At 42.5% G+C, this 22073-nt stretch overlaps 1 protein-coding gene across 2 annotated transcripts; it reads right to left on the bottom strand.

The window, feature by feature from the left end:
* Positions 1–1447: 1447 nt before the first annotated feature.
* VPS33A (VPS33A core subunit of CORVET and HOPS complexes) lies at positions 1448–21730 on the bottom strand. Of its 2 annotated transcripts, none has more exons than XM_014858738.3 (13): positions 21510–21730; positions 19906–19971; positions 19331–19458; positions 18249–18435; positions 12442–12558; positions 11311–11485; positions 10247–10440; positions 8895–9021; positions 7907–7974; positions 7030–7167; positions 4820–4957; positions 2405–2573; positions 1448–2025 (listed from the first exon to the last, which is right to left on the bottom strand). In XM_014858738.3, exons 1-13 carry the CDS (start codon positions 21609–21611, stop codon positions 1844–1846), a joined length of 1791 nt encoding a protein of 596 aa, XP_014714224.1. In that variant the 5' UTR covers positions 21612–21730; the 3' UTR covers positions 1448–1843. The 2 variants fall into 2 exon arrangements, with proteins under 2 accessions (XP_014714224.1, XP_044631875.1); XM_044775940.2 differs by having other exon boundaries at positions 10247–10545; positions 21510–21690.
* Positions 21731–22073: the final 343 nt, after the last annotated feature.

The following is a 22073-nucleotide window of genomic DNA, read 5'->3' as shown; positions in this document are numbered from 1 at the left end:
ACCACTTTCTATTTGCATACAAATGAAGCAATTGATGTTTTTCAGTCTTCTGCTGAATGCATTTTTAGGAGCTTACCTAACTGCTCTGAGCAAGCAAGTATAGAGTCACGAGTGAAGGCAGACATATGAGACACAACTGAGTATCTGTTCATGGGACAAAAACCCCAGCCAAGAGGACTTGACTGGACTTGAATCGAATCCCATGAGGCAAAAACACTGAGGGACAAGGTGGATTTCATTTTCTAAAGCAGCTGAGGCTGACAACTGCTGGGGCTAGAAGGTATAAGCTAATCTCCTTGGGATAACAAGTACTTGAACAAGGATTTCTAAAACAGGAATAGTTTTAAGACATTTCCAAATACTGAATGCCAAAGCCAAATTAAATCATGAGAAGAAAATCTTTTAAGTATTACCTCTTCTACTGCTCATTCTTATATTAAAGAGATTTTTTTAAAATATAGAATTTTTCCTTCACTCATAACATGCAATGTGCTAAAAGAATTCCACTAATGAAAAAAAGTGAGGTAAAAGCATGTATGGGTACTAACTAACAATAGAAACCACAGCTGGGGAGGGATGCTGACTTGGTCCCCCCAGCGAAGAGGGGGATCAGCTAATTTTGCTGGAGACTTGGGCAAGAGCTGCGAAGCCGTCAATGTGGTCCCCTTCTTGGCCTTAACTCCTCCAGATGCTGGGATGGAGCAGGAGGGAGATCTCTAACTTCTCTACCAACGCCCATGCTCCTCTCTCCCACAGCCTAGCAGGCTTCTGCAGGAGTAGCAGCAGCTATGGCAGCTGTACTCCAAGATCACTGATGAGTCGCTCCACTGAGGTTACCAGACCAGGGACTGAAACAGAGCTGGGTGTTTCATGCACAACAAGTGCAAGAGGCTGAGTATGGAGTGGCTGCAGAGTGCTACAGAAGTACATGTGGCAGTTACCAGGGAGATGGCGTTGCAAGATGCCAAAGAAGCAAGAGTCGCCACTGCTCACAGTGGGACCAGCTGGATATTGGGGCCCACAATGGGCAGGGAAGAAAACTGAAACCTTGATGGAGGCATCTACCACTGAAATGTCTTGGAGTTAACAACATGCGCACTAAGAAAGTGTCTTCAAATGGTTAAATTCTCAGGAAGCTTCTCCCCGATTTTTATGTTCCTCAATGTAAAAAGCCCTTCATAAGTACGGGACCCATAAAGATTTAGCTGATCAGATGATAAACTTTGTTTTGGCGAAAGAAGCTCCCACAAACCTCTTGCTTTATAGAAGCAGAGGAATCAAAACTTGCCTTAATGGTCCAGTAAGAGAAAGACTGGTGACACCAAATATAATGTGCCATACTTGCAGGAATAAGAAATCTCAACTCAGTGACAATATTAGCTCTAGCCCCCAACACTTAACCACTGCCCTAGGCATGACGTGCCTTCAAGAAACGCAGCACTACTCATTAGGGGTGGGGCTTTCCACTTTTATTTTCATTTTTACCTCCTCAGTCCCTGCTTCCTTATTTTAAGAACTGGTCCCATCTGTGCAGCTGTACATATTATCCATCCTCACTATCCTTAATATATTTCCAGAGGTTTCTAATGAAGATCCTGAGCTTAGAACATTAAAAACTAATGTTTCTTTTATCCAGGTCGATTCTCTTCTATTCTTCTTTCTTCAAAAAATTAGGAACACAAAAGAGAAGCAGAAAGGGAAAGTAGTATAACTTAAGAAGCTGATCCCAAAGTAAGTTCTGTTTCTTGTTACTCCTCTGTGGGGTTGCACTTCCTTCCAGCAACTTCTTCAAAGGTGCAGTTTATTCTGCAGTTCACTTGTTAATAAGTCTATTCTGAATGCCCTAGAAAGGTTTTTCCATGAGAGACTCTATCCAGCTGGCCCCGTTCATTAGTTTAGTGGTGGCAATTACATATTCTGTACCTCCATCTTCCAACTGGGAGAGAAACCGCAGGGCAGCAATTTCAGCAAAAGTTACACCCCCAAGGAAAAATATCAGAGTGATTCGGTTTTCTCCTGGTTGACCTAAAATTCAAACATTTCAGAATTAAGAATTATTTATTATTGATGCTTCTCTTCTCACCTCTGAAAAAATGGCATCATTCATAAGTAAAAAAGTCAAATGTGTCTTGATACAGACAGCTCATTTGAAACTCAGGAACGTGATTTTGATCTCAACGTTTTTTCCAACTATTGAGATCCTCAATGTAGAGTTTGAAAGCTGCTACTCCTGAGGGAATGATGAGTTCTAGTGCTTAGAATATAATTAGCAACTAACAAAAGAGGTAGATTGGCCTCTGACTCCTAAGTACTTTACAAATGTATTTTACAAAGCAATTGCATAATACCTGAAAACCACACTAACAGTACGTAATTATCTGTAGACACCTGGCTGTAGACTTACGTTTCTTTTGCAGTCCCGTGGGCAACGGCTGCCGTTCTTCAAAGTGGGGCCCTGGAAGTATGCGGAGAACTTCCTCAATGCTCCGCCAGCCAGGCCGGGAAAGCAGCTGGGCCAGTCGCACACTGAGAGGGGCATAGCCACTGTACACATAGGATATGTCCGTGGGATTCTGTTAAATAATTAAAGAAAAAAAAGCCTGTAGATATAGAGACTCAGAGCCACCTAACTGTGGCCTTTTGGGTAATCCAAAATTATTTGATTTGGCTTTGAAGGCAGAAACACAACTTCCCCCAATACCTTGCTCTAATCCACCGTAGGTGGGCTCTATTCTTAGCAGTCAGAGGTTCACTTTCAACTCAAATCCTAAAAAGCCACTCAAAGCATCTCTAGGTACTGAAGATGAAAAATCGTTACTTGGTTTAGCAAGAAACTTCTTGGAGGGTAACTTGGCACTCTCTAGCTGAGTAACAAGTACGTAACACCTCGAACCCTGCAGTTCTACTTCTCTAGGCATTTATCCTACAGAGGGGCCCGTACATCAGGGAAGAAGAGACCAAAGCACGAACATATTAACTACAACACTGTATGTACCAGCAAAAGACAGGAAACAACCTGAATTTCTAGCAAGAGAAATCTGTTAAATCATAAAATAAGGTATATCTGCAAAACCACTATATAGCAATTAAAAAGGACTTAAAAAAAGGAGGTAGGTCATAGAAGGATCTTCAAGACACAGTGTTAAGTGGTGGGTGGGGTAGGGAAAGGCAGGGCAGAACAGTGAGGAGAGCTGAACTAATAACTTGTTTACATTGTAGAACACAGAAATTGAGAACATCTATATTCCCACTGGGGAAAAATAATCTGATTTTGCCATTTATAGACGAAACTGTTTAATTATGTTTTTGTTGCAAGAGGCAGCCTAATAAAGTCCCTTATGAAAAACCAAAAAAGAAAATAAGAGAAAGAAGGCGGCGGCCCCGTGGCCGAGTGGTTAAGCTGACGCGCTCCGCTGCAGGCGGCCCAGTGTTTCATCGGTTCGAATCCTGGGCGCGGACATGGCACTGCTCATCGAGCCACGCTGAGGCGGCGTCCCACAGGCCACAACTAGAAGGACCCACAATGGAGAATATACAACTATGTACCAGGGGGTTTTGGGGAGAAAAAGGAAAAAATAAAATCTTCAAAAAAAAAAAAAAAAAAAGAGAAAGAAATTTAGAAAGATTGGAATAAACAATAAATGGAAGGCAAAGAACACCCAACTTTGGAGACAATGGTATTGAGTATGTACCATTTACGTAAAAATGCCTGAATATACATAAAATCTTTCTGGAAGGACAGATAAAAAACGGGTTACAATGGTTGCCTCGGAGGGGAAATTGGGATTAGATGTGGAAGTAAACTTATTTTTCACTGTATCAACTTAAAAAGCAAATTTGCCTGTTCTTTTACCCTCAAAATGAGTTTATTTGGGAATAACCAAAAGAGAATTGCAATTTGGGATGTGCCTGCTATGGTGAACCACAGGCAAATGTGAAAAACAAAGGAGGGAGCTGCTTTTACAGAGAAAAAGGGGGAGAGGGCGGGGCTGTTCTAGAGGAAGGCCCACTGGGGGAGAGTAGCAGTCCCGGGCGGCCACAGGTTCCTTCCTTCGGCAGTTTTACGTCCTGTCAAAGATGCAAGCTTACTGTCTCTTCCTGTTTCGTCTAATTGACAACGTATGGTAGGGCATGAGAGCGCTCCCTACAGGCCTTCCCAACTCCAATTTACTTGAGGTTTCTCTTAGCATTTCACAACTGTCTGGCTTACTTTCTGACTTTTTAACGTGTGCTGGATATTCTCCAGATCCTCCCGGCCCTTGTCCTCAGCGCTCTGTGCCCAGGGGGCAAACCTGCAGACTCCACACCAGCACACTCCCATGCCCTCTGTTTGGGTTTGGCCAGCGGGAGGCACTAGAAGGAAACTGCAGAGCGGGCAGCAGCGTGAGGTCAGAGTTCATTGCCCTGGCTTTCTCTCCGTGACACTGCTGGAGGTTGGCTGCATCTCTCAACCAGAGACCTCGCATCCCTCGTCTTATCAGATGGCATCTCCACTCAGCTCTTCTCTCCAGGTTCTGGAACAGCTCCCTCTCCGTGCCCTTAGGCCTTGGCTGGGAAGGCTCCTCACTGCACTGCCTCTCGCTGACCCACCCCCACGCCCACATCTTCAAGAAACTCTCCTCAAACTATCCAGTGTGACAGCACCCTCTGTTTCCTGCTGGGATTCTGATGGATACAACAGATGAATACACTACTTTTTCAAAAACATTAGAAAATTGTTTTTTGAAAGCAAGGCAGATGTGTAGATCAAGTAGCATATATTGTCAAAATAAACCATTAACCAGTAACTACACTGAGTTAAAGCGCAGGAGTGCCTTACTTGTTCATTTACATCATCCATCCAGAGGCGTAACGTCTTCCGGATCGTTGGGTAATTGTTTCTGCCCCCCAACTGTGGCTTCAGCAGGCCAGCCTTCTCAAGGTTGTGTAAGGTCAATATGTGCTCATAGCCGTACGTCTGCAAGAGAAGTCGTTTGGCCTCGATGTCAGATCAGGAAAAGGGTTTCTGCAACTTCCAAAACAGAGCACTTGCAACGCATCAATTCGGTCTGTGCTCCAGGGCACGTGACCAAAGTCCAGGCCACGACTCTCCAGGGGCACAGGGGCTGGGCGGAGGACAAAGCCTGCCCTAAACTGCTTGCCCATCACATTATTCCAGCTAAGTGTTTCAAAGTGATTTTAAATTCTTCCTTTAAAGTCAGAATTTGTGGACCTAATTTAAAGTGAACATCAAATAAATTATAGCATATTTTTATATGGGATATAATTAGCTATAAAAAAAAGAATGAGGGGCCAGCCCGGTGGTGCAGCAGTTAACTGTGGATGCTCCGCTTCAGTGGCTCGGGGGTTTCAGTGGATTGGTTCAGATCCCAGGTGCAGACATGGCACTGCCTGGCATGCCATGCTGTGGCAGGTGTCCCACATATAAAGTAGAGGAAGATGGGCATGGATGTTAGCTCAGGGCCAGTCTTCCTCAGCAAAAAAAAAAAAAAAAAAAAAAAGATTGGCAGAAGATGTTAGCTCAGGGATGATCTTCCTCAAAAAAAATATGAGGCAGATCCATACATCCTGATAAGAAAGATCTTCTAGATATATTCCTAAGGACAAAATAGTATAATAATAATATGTATAGTAGGATTTTATTTCTGTTAAAAAAAGATCTAGTAGATAATAACAACAGCAGCCAACACAATACAGTACTGTCTAGGTGGGGGCACTGTTCTGTTCTAAGCACTTTACCTACATTAACTCAGTCACCTTTATTCTAACCCCATGAGGTAGATATTAACTCCATTTTATTTTATTTTATTTGTTTATTTATTTATTTTGAGGATGATTAGCCCTGAGCTAACATCCGCCACCAATCCTCCTCTTTTTTTTTTTTTTTTTGCTGAGGAAGATTGGCCCTGAGCTAACATCCACGCCCACTTTCCTCTACTTTATATGTGGGACGCCTGCCACAGCATGGCTTGATAAGTGATGCATAGGTCCACACCTGAGACCAAATTAGCGAAACGCAGGCTGCCAAAGCAGAGCATGCGAACTTAACTGCTGAGCGATCAGACTGGCCCCTACCTCCATTTTACAGAGAAGTTTAAATAACATGCCCAAGGTCATGCAGCTCCTGAATAATAGAGCTGTGCCTTGGACGCAGCCTGTCTCGCCCCACAGTCTGCGTATGTAAACGTTCTTTGCATGTAAATGCAAACCAGGGAATCTGGAAGCATACACACCAAACGGCGACACTGGATCCATCCAGGGAGGGAAACGGGGTGCAAGCGGGGTGCAGGGACACTCACATTTTGTGCAGTACACTTCTGTTTTATTTGAATCTTATATGATGAGAATGTGTGTGTTATGTGGGTAATTTTTAACAAGGCAAAAAACCCTCAAAACTGAATGAACATTTAGTTTTAACAATAATGTACTTAACTGTGACTGATAATAACAATAAATAAATACTGCTAGAGATGCTTTTAAACAGAGAGGAGAACTTTTAAAGTAATAGTGGGCTTTTCTTTATTACAAAGTAACACAGGCTTAATTTAAGTAAGTCTGCTAAGAAATTATCAGAAATTTGCAAGAAGTACCCTTACTCCATGGAACACTGTCTGGTTAAGAGCATGGGTGCTAGATACCAACAGCCTGGGTTTTAGTGCTGGCTCTGCTACTTATTAGCTGGGAGACCTTGGCCAAGTCACATAACTACTCTGTGCCTCAGTTTTTTCATCCATAGAATGGCGATGATAACAGTATCTAAGTCACAGGGCTGCAGCGAGGATTAAACAAATAAATACATATAAACCTCTTTCAACAGAGCCTGGCGCAGGGTACACACTAAGTAAACGTTAGCTACTGTTATTATTATGGAAACACAGTCAACAATGATCAGTACCAAAGAGGATCCCTCTAAGTGTCAAAAAATTTACAAGACAGTGGAAACAATCCGCCAAAACAGAAGCTTTGGGAAGTATTTTTTTAAAAGATGCTTTCCCCCTTGGCAAATTAGTAATTTAAAAATATACTGACCTGGAGAATTTCCCTTTTGTAATAATCCAAAACTTTTTGTTTGAGTCCACTGTTGCACACGGACTGGAGGCAAACTAGTCTTAACACCTTGATGAGGGGGTGCTTTTGGGCAATACACTCCTCAACGTAACTGTTGACCTGCAACAGAGCAGACACGCAGACCAGCGTCTGGTTTGGGGACCTACAGAACTTGATCGTTACTATTAGTTTTCAACGTCAAATAAGGGAGATGTGTGGGAGAATGGTTCATTCCTTTCTCACATTCCCTAACCGCTTCCAAAGTAGGTCGTCCGGCCCCTACCACACGCACCCCGGTCACCACACAAACACACAATAATTGGGAGCACAAGGCCGGCAAGGACACACTCAGGCAATACAAGCCTGTCCGGACTCATAAGTCTCCATGGACAACCTCCTGAGAGGCTGCTGCATGTCTGGGGCACGTGAGACCTAGTCCACCCGAAAAACAGCAGCAACTTAGCAGCAGAAAGTAAAAGGAAATTTTTTAGAAGACAGGAACTTTTATAAATTGAATAATTTTAAATTTATTAATAGAGGTGGACATGTACGGAATTATATGGCCAATTCTCTCAGAAAGCAAATACCTTAATTTATCTATTACAGCCCTTAAAGATCTTTGATGCCACGGGCTGGGTCTCACCTCTCTGTGTATGACAGCAAGTGCCCTGCATAGAGTAATGTTAAATATCCATTACTTGATAAAATCTATATTTTCACAATTTGCATTTACTCTTAAAAATATTTTCTTAAAAATATTTAGGCAAAACATAGGAATCAAACCAATTACTTTTCTAGCTATAATTTATATTTGACAAATTATCAATTATTAGTTAGAATAGGTTTATTGTTCACATACCTTATCAGTGTCTATTCCAGACATAAACTCCTGCTCCACTGTTAATTTATCAAAGAAGTCTTCAGAAGCTAAAATGTAATGAGCACGTTTGCAACTTAGAAATTAAATGAACATTAACGCTTTTATACACAGAGCATGATTAAGAAACAAGACATGCAAAAAAGCAAGCAAACAAAACGTTCAAGTTGTCACCTGAAAAGAATCTTCTGAGAAACAGAGAAAACACCTCAACCCTGTACTCCTGATTACATCTGTATATAGTTGACTACTGTACCCCTTTGCTGTCCATAGGACTCAAAGACACATCTCACGAATTTTTCCTCAGGATCAATGAAAGCTAATTTCCCAAGAGCATTTCACTTTGATCAACAGATTCAACCCAGTTTCACTTGATTTCCACTTCTATAACGTGAAAACAAAGGACTGATTTTCCAAGCCTGTGTTTACGATTCAAAGCATCCTTTATAAAACAGGGCACTGACCTATCTCCTACTCAGCTTTTACAGCCTGTGTTTTAAGGAATGAACTCGTCTCTGGTTTAATACACATCTTCCAAGCTCTTTCAAAATATTCAACTGCACTCTCTACACCAATCCTGCAGAAAGTTTTCGAGGGAAAAACAAAAACTAAAACACATCACCTTACTCTAATTAACTAATCCTAAACAATGGGAAAAGAAACTAGACAAAAAGAATTAACCACCTCGTATTATGGTGGCGCACTTACGGAAGAATTATTTCTTCTTACTGATAGTCCAAATATTTTGTCATATGATTATATTGTTTTAATAATGAAAAAGAATGAGTTAACCACAAATGGAACATTTTTAACTATGAATATGCATGTATTTAATTAATATTGAGGATAATATACAATATTAAAGTAGAGCTGACTTTCCCATGAAGTGTCCTGGTGCCAAAGACCACGGCGTCAGACAGCATGGGCAGGTCAGCCCCAGATGAACACAGTCACCCCACAGGATACTCACTAGTAACATCTTTGATTAACTCTGCGATCGAGGTATGGTTTGCAAGGGAGCCTCTTGCTGCCTGCATGTGGGGCAGCTGGGAAACGAACTGCTTGATCTCCCCAACTGTCTTAGCGTTGTGCCTTTCCTGAAACGGGGAAAAGAGCAGAACCATCCAGCAGGGAAGATTCTTTTTTTAAGTGCTCTGTTCTTCGTGTTATTCAGAAGACATTTAATTTACATTAACGCGAAAGAAAGAATGGAGTACAAATCAATCAGGTCAAACCCACCTCCAACGTTACATAGAAAAACAGAAAGGAGAGACTTCACGGTCCTGTTTACTGCGTTAGCACTTCTCTCGAGAGCAGAGGCCTGCGGCCTTCTCTTCCTACGCACCAGCTTATACTGTGATCAGTATTTTGTGGGCATCTGAGTATTTGTGGGGGACAGTATTAGGTAAACGACAAAAATTTCTGAGTAAAAAATGAAAACATCATGTTAAGAGGGGAACATAACCAGCAAAAAATTCCCTCTGTAACAGAAAAAAATCCTTTCTTACTGCTGAACCTCAATCTTGAATATTGTCTAAGAACAAAGTGAAACTTGCTTCGTGATGAGAAAATATTTTTTGCAAAATTTAATCCAAAAGTAACTTCAGAAATATGAAAATCAATTAGTGAATATAATTCCTAAAAAGATGAAATCTGGTAATACCTACTCAATGAAAAATTAGTTTTCAAAAAATTCTCCCAATTTATATTTCCAAAGTCTAAATATTCAGAACTAATCATCTTAATGAATTCCCATGTTTCAAAAACAAGCTGAACCAGGAATAAACCAGAGCCCGGGCTGGAAGAGGCAGGAAGGCGATAATGAAGCTGCCCATTTAAAAGCTCTGGGCTGTGGGGATTTCACCATCATTATCACCCGCCCCGTGTGCAGGGCTCCCCTGCCACCAGCACGGTGGCTGAACTTGGAGCTTTCACCTCAAAGTTCACTGCAAGTTCTATTACAGAGGATCTTTCATTTATAGTACAGCTGGCTTCCTTTTAAGTGAGGTAGGAAAAAATTTAAAAGAAGAAAGTAAACAATTGTTTATGAGTGAAGCTTGTAAACTGTGAACACTGCCCCCCACACTCCCCAAAAAGGAGAAAAATTTAACACAACATCTTTTCTCGTGGGTCTGGGAAAAAGTTTAAAAAGAAACCCCGGGGTCCTCCAGTAGCTGACTTGGCGGTTTCTTAGGATGAGAAAGGCGCAAGTGTACTGAAGCCCTGCTCTGTGGCTGCATCTTTTTGGACCTCCGACACTCCTCGGGGGTGGGCGGTCAGGCCTGTGACCCAGGGCAGGAGGATGACAACCGGCCGTCTCACCTCAAAGGCTGCAGAGATCACCTTCGCTTTCTTGCTGAGCACAGAGCCCACCGCATTGAAGTTTTTATCTCGGATCTCAGCGTACAGCTCCTCTGCAGAATTCAGCTGAAGCTTCTTTGCTTCTGTGGGAAGATCCTTACCACCATCGCCCTGTTTCTTGGGTGCAAATTTCTCTGGAGGTAATTTCACATAACCTGAACAACAATGAAGGGAACCAGCACCTGTGTGTGTACTACGGACCCAATGGAGTGCCCAGGCATGAAGCAGAAGTCCCCAATTCAGGAGAGAACATAAGCCAGCTTTAGGAAAAAAAGGAGCACAGCACTGAGCTTTCGGTTTTTCCATGATCAAAGTACACTTTGATTATAAATAAATCAATCAGGGTTATCATTAAAAATTTCTCAAATTTTAAATGCTGACAGAAAAAAACATGAAGTGGGCTCAAACCAAACACGTCTGTGACCTCTGACCTAACAATCTGTCAAGGCTGAACCCGAGCAGGCCTCCCTGCAGGTCCTCCATCTACTGTCCCCGACCTCCCATATCAGCCTTTCCCCCAGAATAAGTCCCACCTGTGCCCTCTGCTGTGGCAAGCTGGTCGCCTCCTCATTCCTTCTTTCATTATGCTGCCTGCCCCTGGCCAGCACGGCCTCTAAGCTCTCCCCTCTTTCCCAACCCAGTACAAATGCCACCTCCTGCACAAGCTCTGCTGAGCGACCGCCAGCCACGAGCACCTGTATTCTCCAAACTACAGTGCTACTTGCATTTAACCCCTGGCCTCTGCTCACAGGGACAAGCACAGTCCTGCAACTACCCATCCTGCCGGCCCTCGCGCGACCAAGAGCAGTTTGCTCGGCCGTCGTCTAACCCTAGTGTCTGAAAGTCCAGGTCAGTATTTTTATTTTTTCAGATATTCTTTGATTTATATGCAAAGGAAGCGCGTCCTAAAAAAAGGACCCTTTATCACTTCTCGGCCTTGTGGCTAAGATCAAGTGTAAAAAAATCAGCTTTTGGATATTTTTATCAGACTATCTATTAGTAAAAGTAGATGTCACTTTACTTACTGTTCTGAATGCCATAAATTTCATCAATGAGTCCTTCGTATGTAAGCTGAGTGGCAAGAGGCGTTAATAAATCCACATTTCGATCGAGCAACAAGAGATTATCAAAAACAGGAAATATCGAATTTTGGCTTCCCGTAAATTCTCTCTTCATCCTGATCATCATATTGGCCACTTGCTGGAAACAAAACATTTGATCAAGAGGGACCCTCCTGGGAATTAGTAGATTTTAAAATTCAGCTAAAAACAGAAAGACAATCAAAAAAAGTGAAAAAGGGAGAAAAACTGCAAGAGTGAGATTGGTAAGAAATAAGCAGCTACAGAAAAGTATTTGCTGTTGGCCACCCACCTATTCCAGCACTTACACTTTGGCCAATGGCAACCGCTATTTCTCAATGAGGCGTAAAACCAGAGACAGTCTGTTTTTGCTGTTCATAGCAGTTCTGTCTATAAAGTCGCCATGAATACTGAACTAGCAAATACTGAGCCTCTGCTCCCAGGGGAAATACAGGGTTCAGTTCCTGCGAGCCTCCGCTCACAACATTTTTGTCAACTGATCAATACATAACCTGGTTTTACGTGTGCTTCTGTTTAAAGACGCCTTATTCAACATATACTGTTGATTCATCCACACCAAACTCATGGCCAACAGCACCATCACTCGTGCCTGAGGGCAGCGCATCTAACACAGGTATTTTCTCCCTAAGGTCCTCACAGCCTCCCTGTGCTGGGGAATGCTAGGCAGCGCTTCAGCACTATGCTTGGGGGTCATTTTAAACAGCAAAATCACCAAGAAATAGCACACAAGTGAAAAAAATGTGTCATTAAGTGGTGTATGGCACCATATAGTGGCAAAAAGGACATTTGTTTACAGTGTGAGAGCTGAGACAGGAAGGCAGAGCGTCACCTTGTTCTACTTCAACTGGGAACATGCACATTGGAGAAGTCAAATTTTTTGCCCCTCTGGGCCTTCTGCGAAACTCGGAACATCAATTTTGGGGTTACAAATAAACTGTAGCAAGTAGGCAAATTCACAGTAAAAAGCATTGACTGCCCGTTTGTAAACAGCTTCCCCTTCCCATCTGGGCACCGGGGGCCCCTTTCCTCACCACCAGAGACACCTGCGTTTCTCACCCGGGCGCACTCTCCTTTCCCAAAGATCTGGGGGATCGTGCCGTACAGAGCCTGCAGGGTCATCAGCCCCTTGGCTGCGTGGTAGAGGCTCGTCTGGTCACTCTCCAGGTAGCACTCCTGCGGGGAGGAAGGGCCAGTTACTGTCAGGCCAGGGTCATCTGGTGCCGCGCAGGGGCCCGCCTCTGTCTGTCCTTGGAATTCGGGATTCCTGGCACTGGGATTCCACCTTGCAGGGGAAGCTGGGGACTGGAGGCCATTTTACAAAGCTGCTGTTTGGCACTCAAGGCCACGAGGCCCACGGCTCTGCTGCAGGGGTGTGGCCGTGGAAGCAATTCTGCCAGGGCAGACCCCTTTGGAAGAAAAGTGCTCACCAGATATGCTAGCTCTTGAATAAACTACTTATTAATAAAGACTCACATGGGGAACGGGTGCTCTCAGTTCCTGTGTGAGTGTAAACTTTGGTAGGGCCACATGCTAATACCCACAAATCGCACATATTCTTTGACCCCAAAGTCCCAGATGACTACACAACAGAATACTTTGCGGTTTTTACAAACATGAGGCAGATTTTCATATCTACTGACAACAAATAAATGCTCTAACACCTGGAGAAATGAAAAGGGGTAGCTGAACAATCTTTAGAATGTGATCTCATTTTCGGAAAATATATTTTACTTTACAAAATACACAAGGTATATTTTGTAAAGTATACAAAAATATAGTTTTTTATATTGAAAAAAGAGCCCCAAAAAACTCCCACACACATGCAAAAGCAGCTAGGAAGTGAGCGGAGACGCGATCAGTTTTGACACTGGTTAGTGAGAGCACAGGTTCTAGACTCAGGTTGCGTCCATCTGAAGCCCAGCCGTGTCACTTCCCAACTGGTCCCTAGGCCCCACCCAACGTGTCTCTACCCTCCAAAGCCAGGAGTGAGGGGATACTGGAGGGATTAAGGAAGAGGGGGGGAGCTCTCGTGCACTCCGCCCGGGTGGGGGAAGGAGGGCTATCTCCAGAAGGACACTGTGAGGAGTGTTTAGCCATTACTGAAAGCCCTGTCGGACGGCTCTCCCAAGTCTGGTGTACTTTAACATTTCACTGAAAATGACAGGCCAAAATCAAGAATGTCGGAAGACACACTTTCTGGCAAAATTACTTAAAACTCCTGATAGGGGGAGAGCTAAGATGAAAATTTGAGAAAAAAAAATATTAGGGAATATGTCTCAAAATAGCATTCATATTTTTTGATTTAAAAAGTTCTATCATTGGGGCCGGCCCGGTGGCGTAATGGTTACATTTGTGCGCTCTGCTTCGGTGGCCCGGGGTTCGCTGGTTCGGATCCCGGGTGCAGACACGGCACTGCTTATCAAGCCATGCTGTGGCAGGCATCTCTCATACAAAGTAGAGGAGGATGGGCATGGATGTTAGCTCAGGGTCAGTCTTCCTCAGCAAAAAGAAGAGGATTGGTGGCAGATGTTAGCTCAGGGCTAATCTCCCCCCCCACCAAAAAAGTTGTATTACTATAAAGACATTTCTTTTATAATTCCACCTTTTCAAAAAAGTTTAAAAGTTAACAGATATTAACCCTGAATTTTTTGCTCTAACATAAGTGGTAGTGGGGTGGCTATTTGTATTAATATTCCAACTCTATTCTGTGCTTGTGGAATTCCACATTGTATTTCAAGCCATGAGGACATTTTGCGAGGGACAAATGCTAACACCCATTAACATTTAAATACACATATTTTCTGACCTCAAAGTCCCACATGCCTACACAATAGAATACCTTGCAGTTTTTACAAAGGAGATAGATTTTATATACACTGATTTTTATATATACAAATGAAGGCCAGAATATGTTAAGCAGTGTTATTGAGCATTCAGCTGGCTGAACTCTAATTCCCTTATTGGTACAGTAAGATGATGGAGAAGATCATAATCATATCCTAAAGCACAGAAAGATCCACATGTTCCTCCTGATGACCCAAACCACTAAATTATGCTCATTGCTTAGAATAACATAAATAAGTAAAATTAGATCAACTTCATCAGAAACTGGGGTTGGATTTAACATTAGGTAGAACTATTAGCTTTACCATCCAGGCAAAGTCCTTGATTTCTAAAACAGAAGCTTAAGTGAACAAAGCCAAGGGCTTACAGTTCTCAGCAGAAAAGAATTCTGTCCTTTTTTGCAAATCCTCAATTAAACAAACAGGAAATCTCTCCTCTGGACAGGTTTTGTCATGCCCGGACAAGTTTTCCTCAGCTGGTACCAATTCATATTAATTACATGATGTGAATTAATTATATGTAGTTATAATTATAGATACATGATAAAGTGAATACAGCAAAATGTTAATTCCAGAATCTAAGTGATGGGTATAGGGCTGTTCACTGTACAATTCTTCCAAATTTTCTGTATGTTGGAAATTTTTCATATAAAATGTTGGGGGCGGGGCTGGCCCTGTGGCTGAGTGGTTAAGTTCGCGCACTCCACTTTAGTGGCCTGGGGTTTTGCCAGTTTGGATCCCAGACGCAGACACGGCACCGCTCCCCAGGCCATGCTGAGGCGGCCACCCCCCAGAGCACAACCAGAAGGATGTACGGCTGAAATATACAACTATGTACTGGGGGGCTTTGGGGAGAAGAAGAAAAAAAAAGAAGAAGATTGGCAACTGTTGTTAGCTCAGGTGCTAATCTTAAAAAAAAATAATAAAATAAAATAAAATCAAATGTTCTGAGGGGAAGTCTATATCTCATTGGATGAGGTGTAGTGTAAGCAAACAATGGGAACATGGTAAAAAAGAGCCAAGAAACTCTCTTGGGTATAAAACTAATCAGTGGTGCCTCTGAGGTCTCCCCCAGTTTAACTCTTTTAAGCTGGTGATCATTGTAACAACACACTGGGGAAGAAAAAACTGCAAATAATTTTTTGTACACCAGTGGCGCTCAAACGTTCTGTAGACCAGCAGCATCAGCGTGACAAACCCGTAAGTCAAACGAAATACAGATAAACGTGATTACATTAAGAAAAGACAAATGGCAAAAACTACTACAAGCAAAGTCAAAAGACAAATGTCAAAGAGGGGTAAAGAACACCCTACAGATCCAGGGCCCATATGCACAATACCTCTGTACGAGATAATTCACACAGCACTGCCTCCAACAGGACAAGATGAAAAACAACAAACTATTCTTCAAAAGGGGGGGCGATTTAATAAATTATGAAAAATAAATTATGGTACATCCAAACAATGGAACACTACGCAGCTTCAACGAGACTAAAGCAGCATTTTCATATCTGGTAGAAAATGACTCCAAGATATATTAAGAGAATAAAGCAAGATATCAACGCTTTTTGGTGTATGCTACCATTCGAATAAAAGTGGGGAGGGTATTATATATACTATGAACTGTAGCTGCATGAAGCATCTCTGAAAAAATAAAAAGAATTAGTAATAGTGACTGCATGTGGCAGGGAACTGGCAGTCTGAGAACTGGGTGATGAGTGGCTTTTCACTCTGTACCCTTTCTTAACTCAAAGAAACTTACCATGTGCACAGATTATGTTTAAAACATTTTCAAATTATTTTCTAAAGATAAAGTAATATTCTTAGGAGAGAAAGTGCTCTTTGAAATAAAGATGGTAAATAAAACAAATGCATAAAACTACATTTGCAAAAAACCTTTCAGAGCTGGAGAACAAAGGTATGCACATTCACTAATAAACTTATACTGAAAATAATCAGTAGGGAAAAATACCGCTGGAACAACTGGCTACCCATATGGAAAAAATCAATTAGTCCCCTACCTCATAACACACACTTCCCAACAAATACACAGTTCAAGCTGAATTAAAGACCTGAACATGAAAAGCAAAACTTTAAAACTTTTAAAGGAAAATATAAGATTTTCTATGTCTTCAGGATGGAGAAGGATTTATAAAGACTCAAAAAACTGAAAGAAGGGGCCGGGCCCATGGCTGAGTGGTTAAGTTCATGTGCTCCGCTTTGGTGGCCCAGGGTTTCGCCGGTTCGAATCCTGGGCGGAGACATGGCACCGCTCATCAAGCCATGCTGAGGTGGTGTCTCACATGCCATAACTAGAAGGACCTACAACTAAAATATATACAACTATGTACCGGGGGGCTTTGGGGAGAAAAACGAAAAATAAAATTAAAAAAAAACCTGATATATTTAATTACTTTAAGTTGGAGGGACTCACACGTCCCAATTTCAAAGCTTACTACAGAGTTACAGAAATCAAAACAGTGTGTGTGCTACTGGCATAAAGACAGACATACTTATCAATGGAATAGAACTGACACACCAGAAATAAACACTTACATTTATGGACAATTGATTTTCGACAAGGGTACCAAGCCAATTCAATGAGGAAAATACAGTCTTTCAGCAAATGATGCTGGAACAAAGAGATAGCCACATGCAAAGAATGAAGTTGGACCTCTACCTCTCATCAGAGAAAAATGAACTCAAAATGGGTTAAAGACCTAAAGATTAAAATCACAGAACTCTGAGGAAAACATAGGAGTAAATTTACGACCTTGGGTTAGGCAATGATTTCTTAGATATGACACCAAAAGCACAAGCAACAAGAGAAAAAAACAGATGAATTGAACTTCATCAAAACTAAAAACTTTTGTATATCGAAGGATATCACTTTCACCAAGAAAGTGAAAAGAACCCAAAGAATGGGAGAAAATATTTCCAAATCAGATATTGGGACTTGCATCTAGAATATATTAAGAATTCTTACAACTCTTATAATGAAAAGATAAATATCCCAATTTAAAAAATGCACATGGAGGGGCTGGCCCCATGGCCGAGTGGTTAAGTTCACGCGCTCCGCTGCAGGCGGCCCAGTGTTTCGTTGGTTCGAATCCTGGGCGCGGACATGGCACTGCTCATCAAACCATGCTGAGGCAGCGTCCCACATGCCACAACTAGAAGGACCCACAATGAAGAATATACAACTATGCACCGGGGGGCTTTGGAGAGAAAAAGGAAAAAAATAAAATCTTTAAAAAAAACAAACCACCCCCCCCCCCCGAAAAAAAATGCACATGGATCTGAATAGACATTTCTTTAAAAGAAGACCTAAAAATGGCCAATAAGCACATGAAAAGGTGATCAATACCATTAGTCACTAGAAAAAATGCAAATCAAAACCACAGTGAGATAATACTTCATACCCACTAGGACGGTGAAATTAAAAAACACACAGACAATAACAAGCGTTGATGAGGATGTAAGGCCGGAACCCTCATACACTGCCAGTGGGAGTATAAAGTGGTGCCATCACTGTGGAATACGGTTTCTCAAAATGTTAAACATACAGTCATCAAACAACCCAGCAATTCCACTCCTGGATATGGCTTAGAGAAATGAAAACATATATACACAAAAACTTGTATGAACGTTCACAGCATCATGACAGGCATATAGCAGAAAGTCATCCGTTGTTCAACACAGATAAATGAGAAACAAAATGTGGGCTATCATTACAATGGAATACTATTTGGCCATAAAAATGAATGAAGTACAGACACCTGCTACAATATGGATGAACCTTGAAAACATTATGCTAAGAAAGAGGCCAGACACAAAAGATCACATTTTATATGATTTCATTGATAAGAAACCTCCAGAGCAGGCAAATCCATACAGACTCCAATAGACTAGTGATTGCCAGTGGCTGGGGACGATGGGATAGGGAGCGACTGCTAATAGACACTCATAAATTTGGCAAAAGCTAAAGTCTGACATTAAAAAAGAAAATGTCAAACTTACTTTGAACGCACCCTCCGATTCCATGGATAACAGATCCCCATCAAATGGAATGAGATCTAAGCTGTACTCCTCCCTATGAATAAAGGATCCCAAAACACCCAGATCCTTCAACCGCTGTTCGCACAATAAGCTACGTCGTGGCACAAACAAAATATGGAAATCTCTTGCTGGGCCACGTCTGTCTTCACTGCAAAAGAAGTAACATTTGTTAGCTTATGAGCTCTCTATAGTCACAGACTATTTAGCTTAGTTTATCCCTACAGCCTAGCCCACTGCCTGGCACACAGCAGGCACTAAATAAATGCTGGTTACATAAACATATGCATATTGACTTTCAGACCCAAATTGTTACAGTTGCTTCCTTGCTCTCTTTTTTCCCCTGACAAGGAAGAAGCACTGATTCATAGTCAGTATTTTTAGATGCACTTTCTAGCTTTCTCTTAAACCATTTATGTGGCATCAAAGCTCTCAGGTTTATTTCAGCAGGAAATCTGTGTCTTATTGAAAACAAATAGTTCTTTAATCAAACCAGTGCCGTGATAGAGAGTCTTATACTAAAAATGAAAGATCACTCTTGACTCCCACCTCTACTCTCCTTGAAAGTGAACTTCCCTAAATAGCCCATATGCTTTTAAGATTTTAGGGGCCACGGCAATCAATTGTACCACAGAGTGCAGACTGGGCTGAGAGAACTTCCTCTATAGATTGGATGCTATATTAAATTTTAATCAGCTCTTACTTATTTTGCTTATGAAATTCAAGCACACTAAATTCAATATATTGAAAAAATAACCATTAGAGGCTTTGTTTTTTTAATTAGAGTCCTTTCTACTGAAAAAGGCCCAAACTGTTAGCTGTCCTGAAAGAATGCGGTCATATGATGACTTCCCCTCTCAAACTGTTTTAACAACTTCACAAGTTTCCCACGCTCCCTCTTGTATTCTTTCACGCCTGTCCCCGTTTTCCAAAAGATCACTTTCCAATGCACTGGCAGGAGAAGGGGTTGCAATGAGGACCTTAGTACAGTAAAACCATTAGAAGGACCAACCTCTTTTGCCCCACACATAAGCTCTGAGAGATACCTGAGCACATTTTCAGCAATTATATCCATCAATTCTAGCCTGGGTCTGACAAAAAAAATAATATTCTTGACATCAGCTGCTGGCAAACGACTTCCTTTAAGTGTAAACATTTTTTCCACTTCATGTTCCTAGGTAAACACATACACAAAAGGTTAACAAGAAATCTGAAACGTACCTATTAGATCCAGACTCAGACATAATAAACACTCCCAGTCAAATGCACTTTATTTTCAAAATTTAGATCCCCCGAAGCCAGACGTATAAAGGACAAACTTTCAGGATGAAGTCACTGCTATTGCATTTGAATTCAAATGACTCTCACAGGATGAACTATCAAAGACACTAGGTAACAGGGAAATAATGCAACGCTAGTAATTTCTCTACGGTTAGGATCAGTATAGAACACCGGCCAAAGGACTACTGTACACAAAATGACAGTCACGCATTAGTAACAGTGTTTATAAAGACCCAAAACCTTTGCAAACCAATTACTCAGGAGGAAATGTGAAATCCTACTGTTATTGCTAAAGTACAGAATTATTAATCCCTGAACAAAACTCAAAGAGCTCATTTACCTTCAGTAGTGAATACTGTGCAATCAGGCCAAACGGTCCTGTGAGGTACTCGTCCCAAACTATTGCCTATAAGAGGGGAGAAATATTCTCTTATTATGGTTAATATAAGGAATTTCAACAACATCAACAGAAAATAGCAGTCATATGTAGTAGGAATATTTGCTTCAAACTCTGAATTAATAAAAAGTTTAATTGGCTCTGACCACATTCATATCCTACGGGTCTAAAGAAAAAGAGCATCAGGGGCAACTGATGGTCATGGGAAAGTTAAGACTTAATCATCGTCCTCAACAGAAAGAAGGAACTGTGGTTTCTTGTGTATCAGTGTCATGGTATTATTATGTTGAACCATATGGAAACTGCCAATGGCAATAGTTCAAGCTAGTATTTTATATATAAGTATCATATAATCCAACTATATAATACTAAAACCTCTGATAGAGGTATTAAAAATCTTATTTCAACAGGAACTTTAAGTAACATGTCCAAGGTCATACAGGGACCTTGGACACTATATACAGTATAAGGGAGTCAGGATTCCAGCCTAGGACTTAAGGACCCCACAAGTCATTGCTCTGGGCCACTATGAGTATTTCACTGCTAAACTCCAGGGACATTTCTTTTTCTTTCTTTTTCAAACTGAAATTTTTGTTGAGATAACTGTAGATTAACATTCAGTTGTAAGAAATAATACAGAGAGATCTCCTGTACACTTTGCCCAGTTTCACCTAATGGTAATATTTTGCAAAACTATAAGACAATATTACAACTAGGATATTAATCCAATCCACGATCTTATTCAGATTTCAGCTCATTTCTAGAGCTTGAACTGGACACCTCGGACTCAGCCTGCCTCCTTCTCTCAATGGCTGCCAGCACTCACTCTACCTCTTGGGGTTCTATTCTTTCTAAGATTGATTCCTGAGTTTCCCCAGTTCTCTTCTCTTCCGAGTTGTACTGCCAGATACTTAGGGGGACTGATAAAACCTAAGGCGAGAGGAGAGAGGTAACGCCACTTAAAAGAAATCCTATAAAGTCTCTGATCTACGGTTTCAGACTCAATTGTGAGCTGGGTGCTAGTAAACATCTAACAGGAAGAACAATCCTATTTCAGGAAGGTCACGTTGAAACCTCAAACAACTACAACTGCTCTTATAATTCGTGTGAGCAGCAGGTTGTAAGGTGTTGGTGGCTTCACAGTCTTTCGAAGGTACGATTTGTAAAGTCAAGTACGATCGTTGTAGTGAATGGACACCGGAATCTCTACGTCTTTAGGCCAGGCCCGCCTCACCCGTCCCAGTGTCTCAGGGGGCTCCAGACCTGCTCCTCTGCACCTAAAGAGCGCCTGACAAGCCCGTTCACGACGGGCTGAGATATACGGTGGCTTACTTTGCTGCCATAAAACAATCGTGATGCCATGCCGACTCCAGGCTGTACGACCCAGGCCGCACCAGCGGGCCCTCTCCCCGCCTCATCGTTCCCGCCTGCTCGCCTCCCTGGAAGCCCCAGGCGACCTCGTACACCGGGGGCTCAGGCGGTCAGGGACGGGATTAGGCCAGGCCGGACAGGGCTTGAGAGCAGTGTCGCCGCATCCTGTCCCTCACCTTGCTTCCCGCGCACTTGTCCAGGAATTCGCGCAGCTCGCGACGCACCGCCTCGCGCAGCACGTTCAGGTTCACTCGCCCGTAGGACAGGTGCGCCGCCATGTTGCCCCTCGCCCCCTTTCCCCCCCTAATCCAACCGTGCCCGCTTCCCCCAACGCGAGGCCCAGGAACGCGGTCACGTGACGGCGCGATCACGTGACCAGGGCCGCGGACAGCACGCCAAACCCGGAAACCGGAATCGGCCGGCGTGTGCCGCGCTCTTTTCTGGCCCTAGCGCCCGCCGCCTTCCTCCACCGCGTGGGTTCCGACGGCCCCATCCAGACCCTGCCTCAGTCCGGGGTCGCTGGGCGCTGAGACTTGAGTTTGAAGACGGAGGCTGGGTGCTACTCGTGCCGTTTAAAAATCGCGACTTTCTTCTTAGCAGCAAGCGTACTCGCTGTAAAATGGTAACCTGAACCTAAACTTGAGTGGCAGTCTCTTAAATTATAGCAATCAAAAGCTCCTTCGCTTTGCTCTTTTGGTTTGTGGGCTAAACTTTACAAAACGGCCAGTAGCGGAGGGAAC

This window comes from Equus asinus, chromosome 8, assembly GCF_041296235.1.
Source record: "Equus asinus isolate D_3611 breed Donkey chromosome 8, EquAss-T2T_v2, whole genome shotgun sequence".
Lineage (NCBI taxonomy): Eukaryota > Metazoa > Chordata > Mammalia > Perissodactyla > Equidae > Equus > Equus asinus.
The sequence above is the reverse complement of the archived record's forward strand: the minus strand, read 5'-3'. Positions and strand labels throughout refer to the sequence as shown.

Bases quoted from the DNA above. Each gene is read 5' to 3' on its own strand.
- VPS33A (XM_044775940.2), bottom strand. From the start codon at position 21,611: ATGGCGGCGCACCTGTCCTACGGGCGAGTGAACCTGAACGTGCTGCGC. The intron at 4,958-7,029 runs GTCAGTATATTT...CTTCTCTTGCAG, and splicing joins ACAAAAGGGAAATTCTCCAG to ACGTACGGCTATGAGCACAT. The intron at 2,026-2,404 runs GTAAGTCTACAG...TTTGAATTTTAG, and splicing joins CACGGGACTGCAAAAGAAAC to GTCAACCAGGAGAAAACCGA.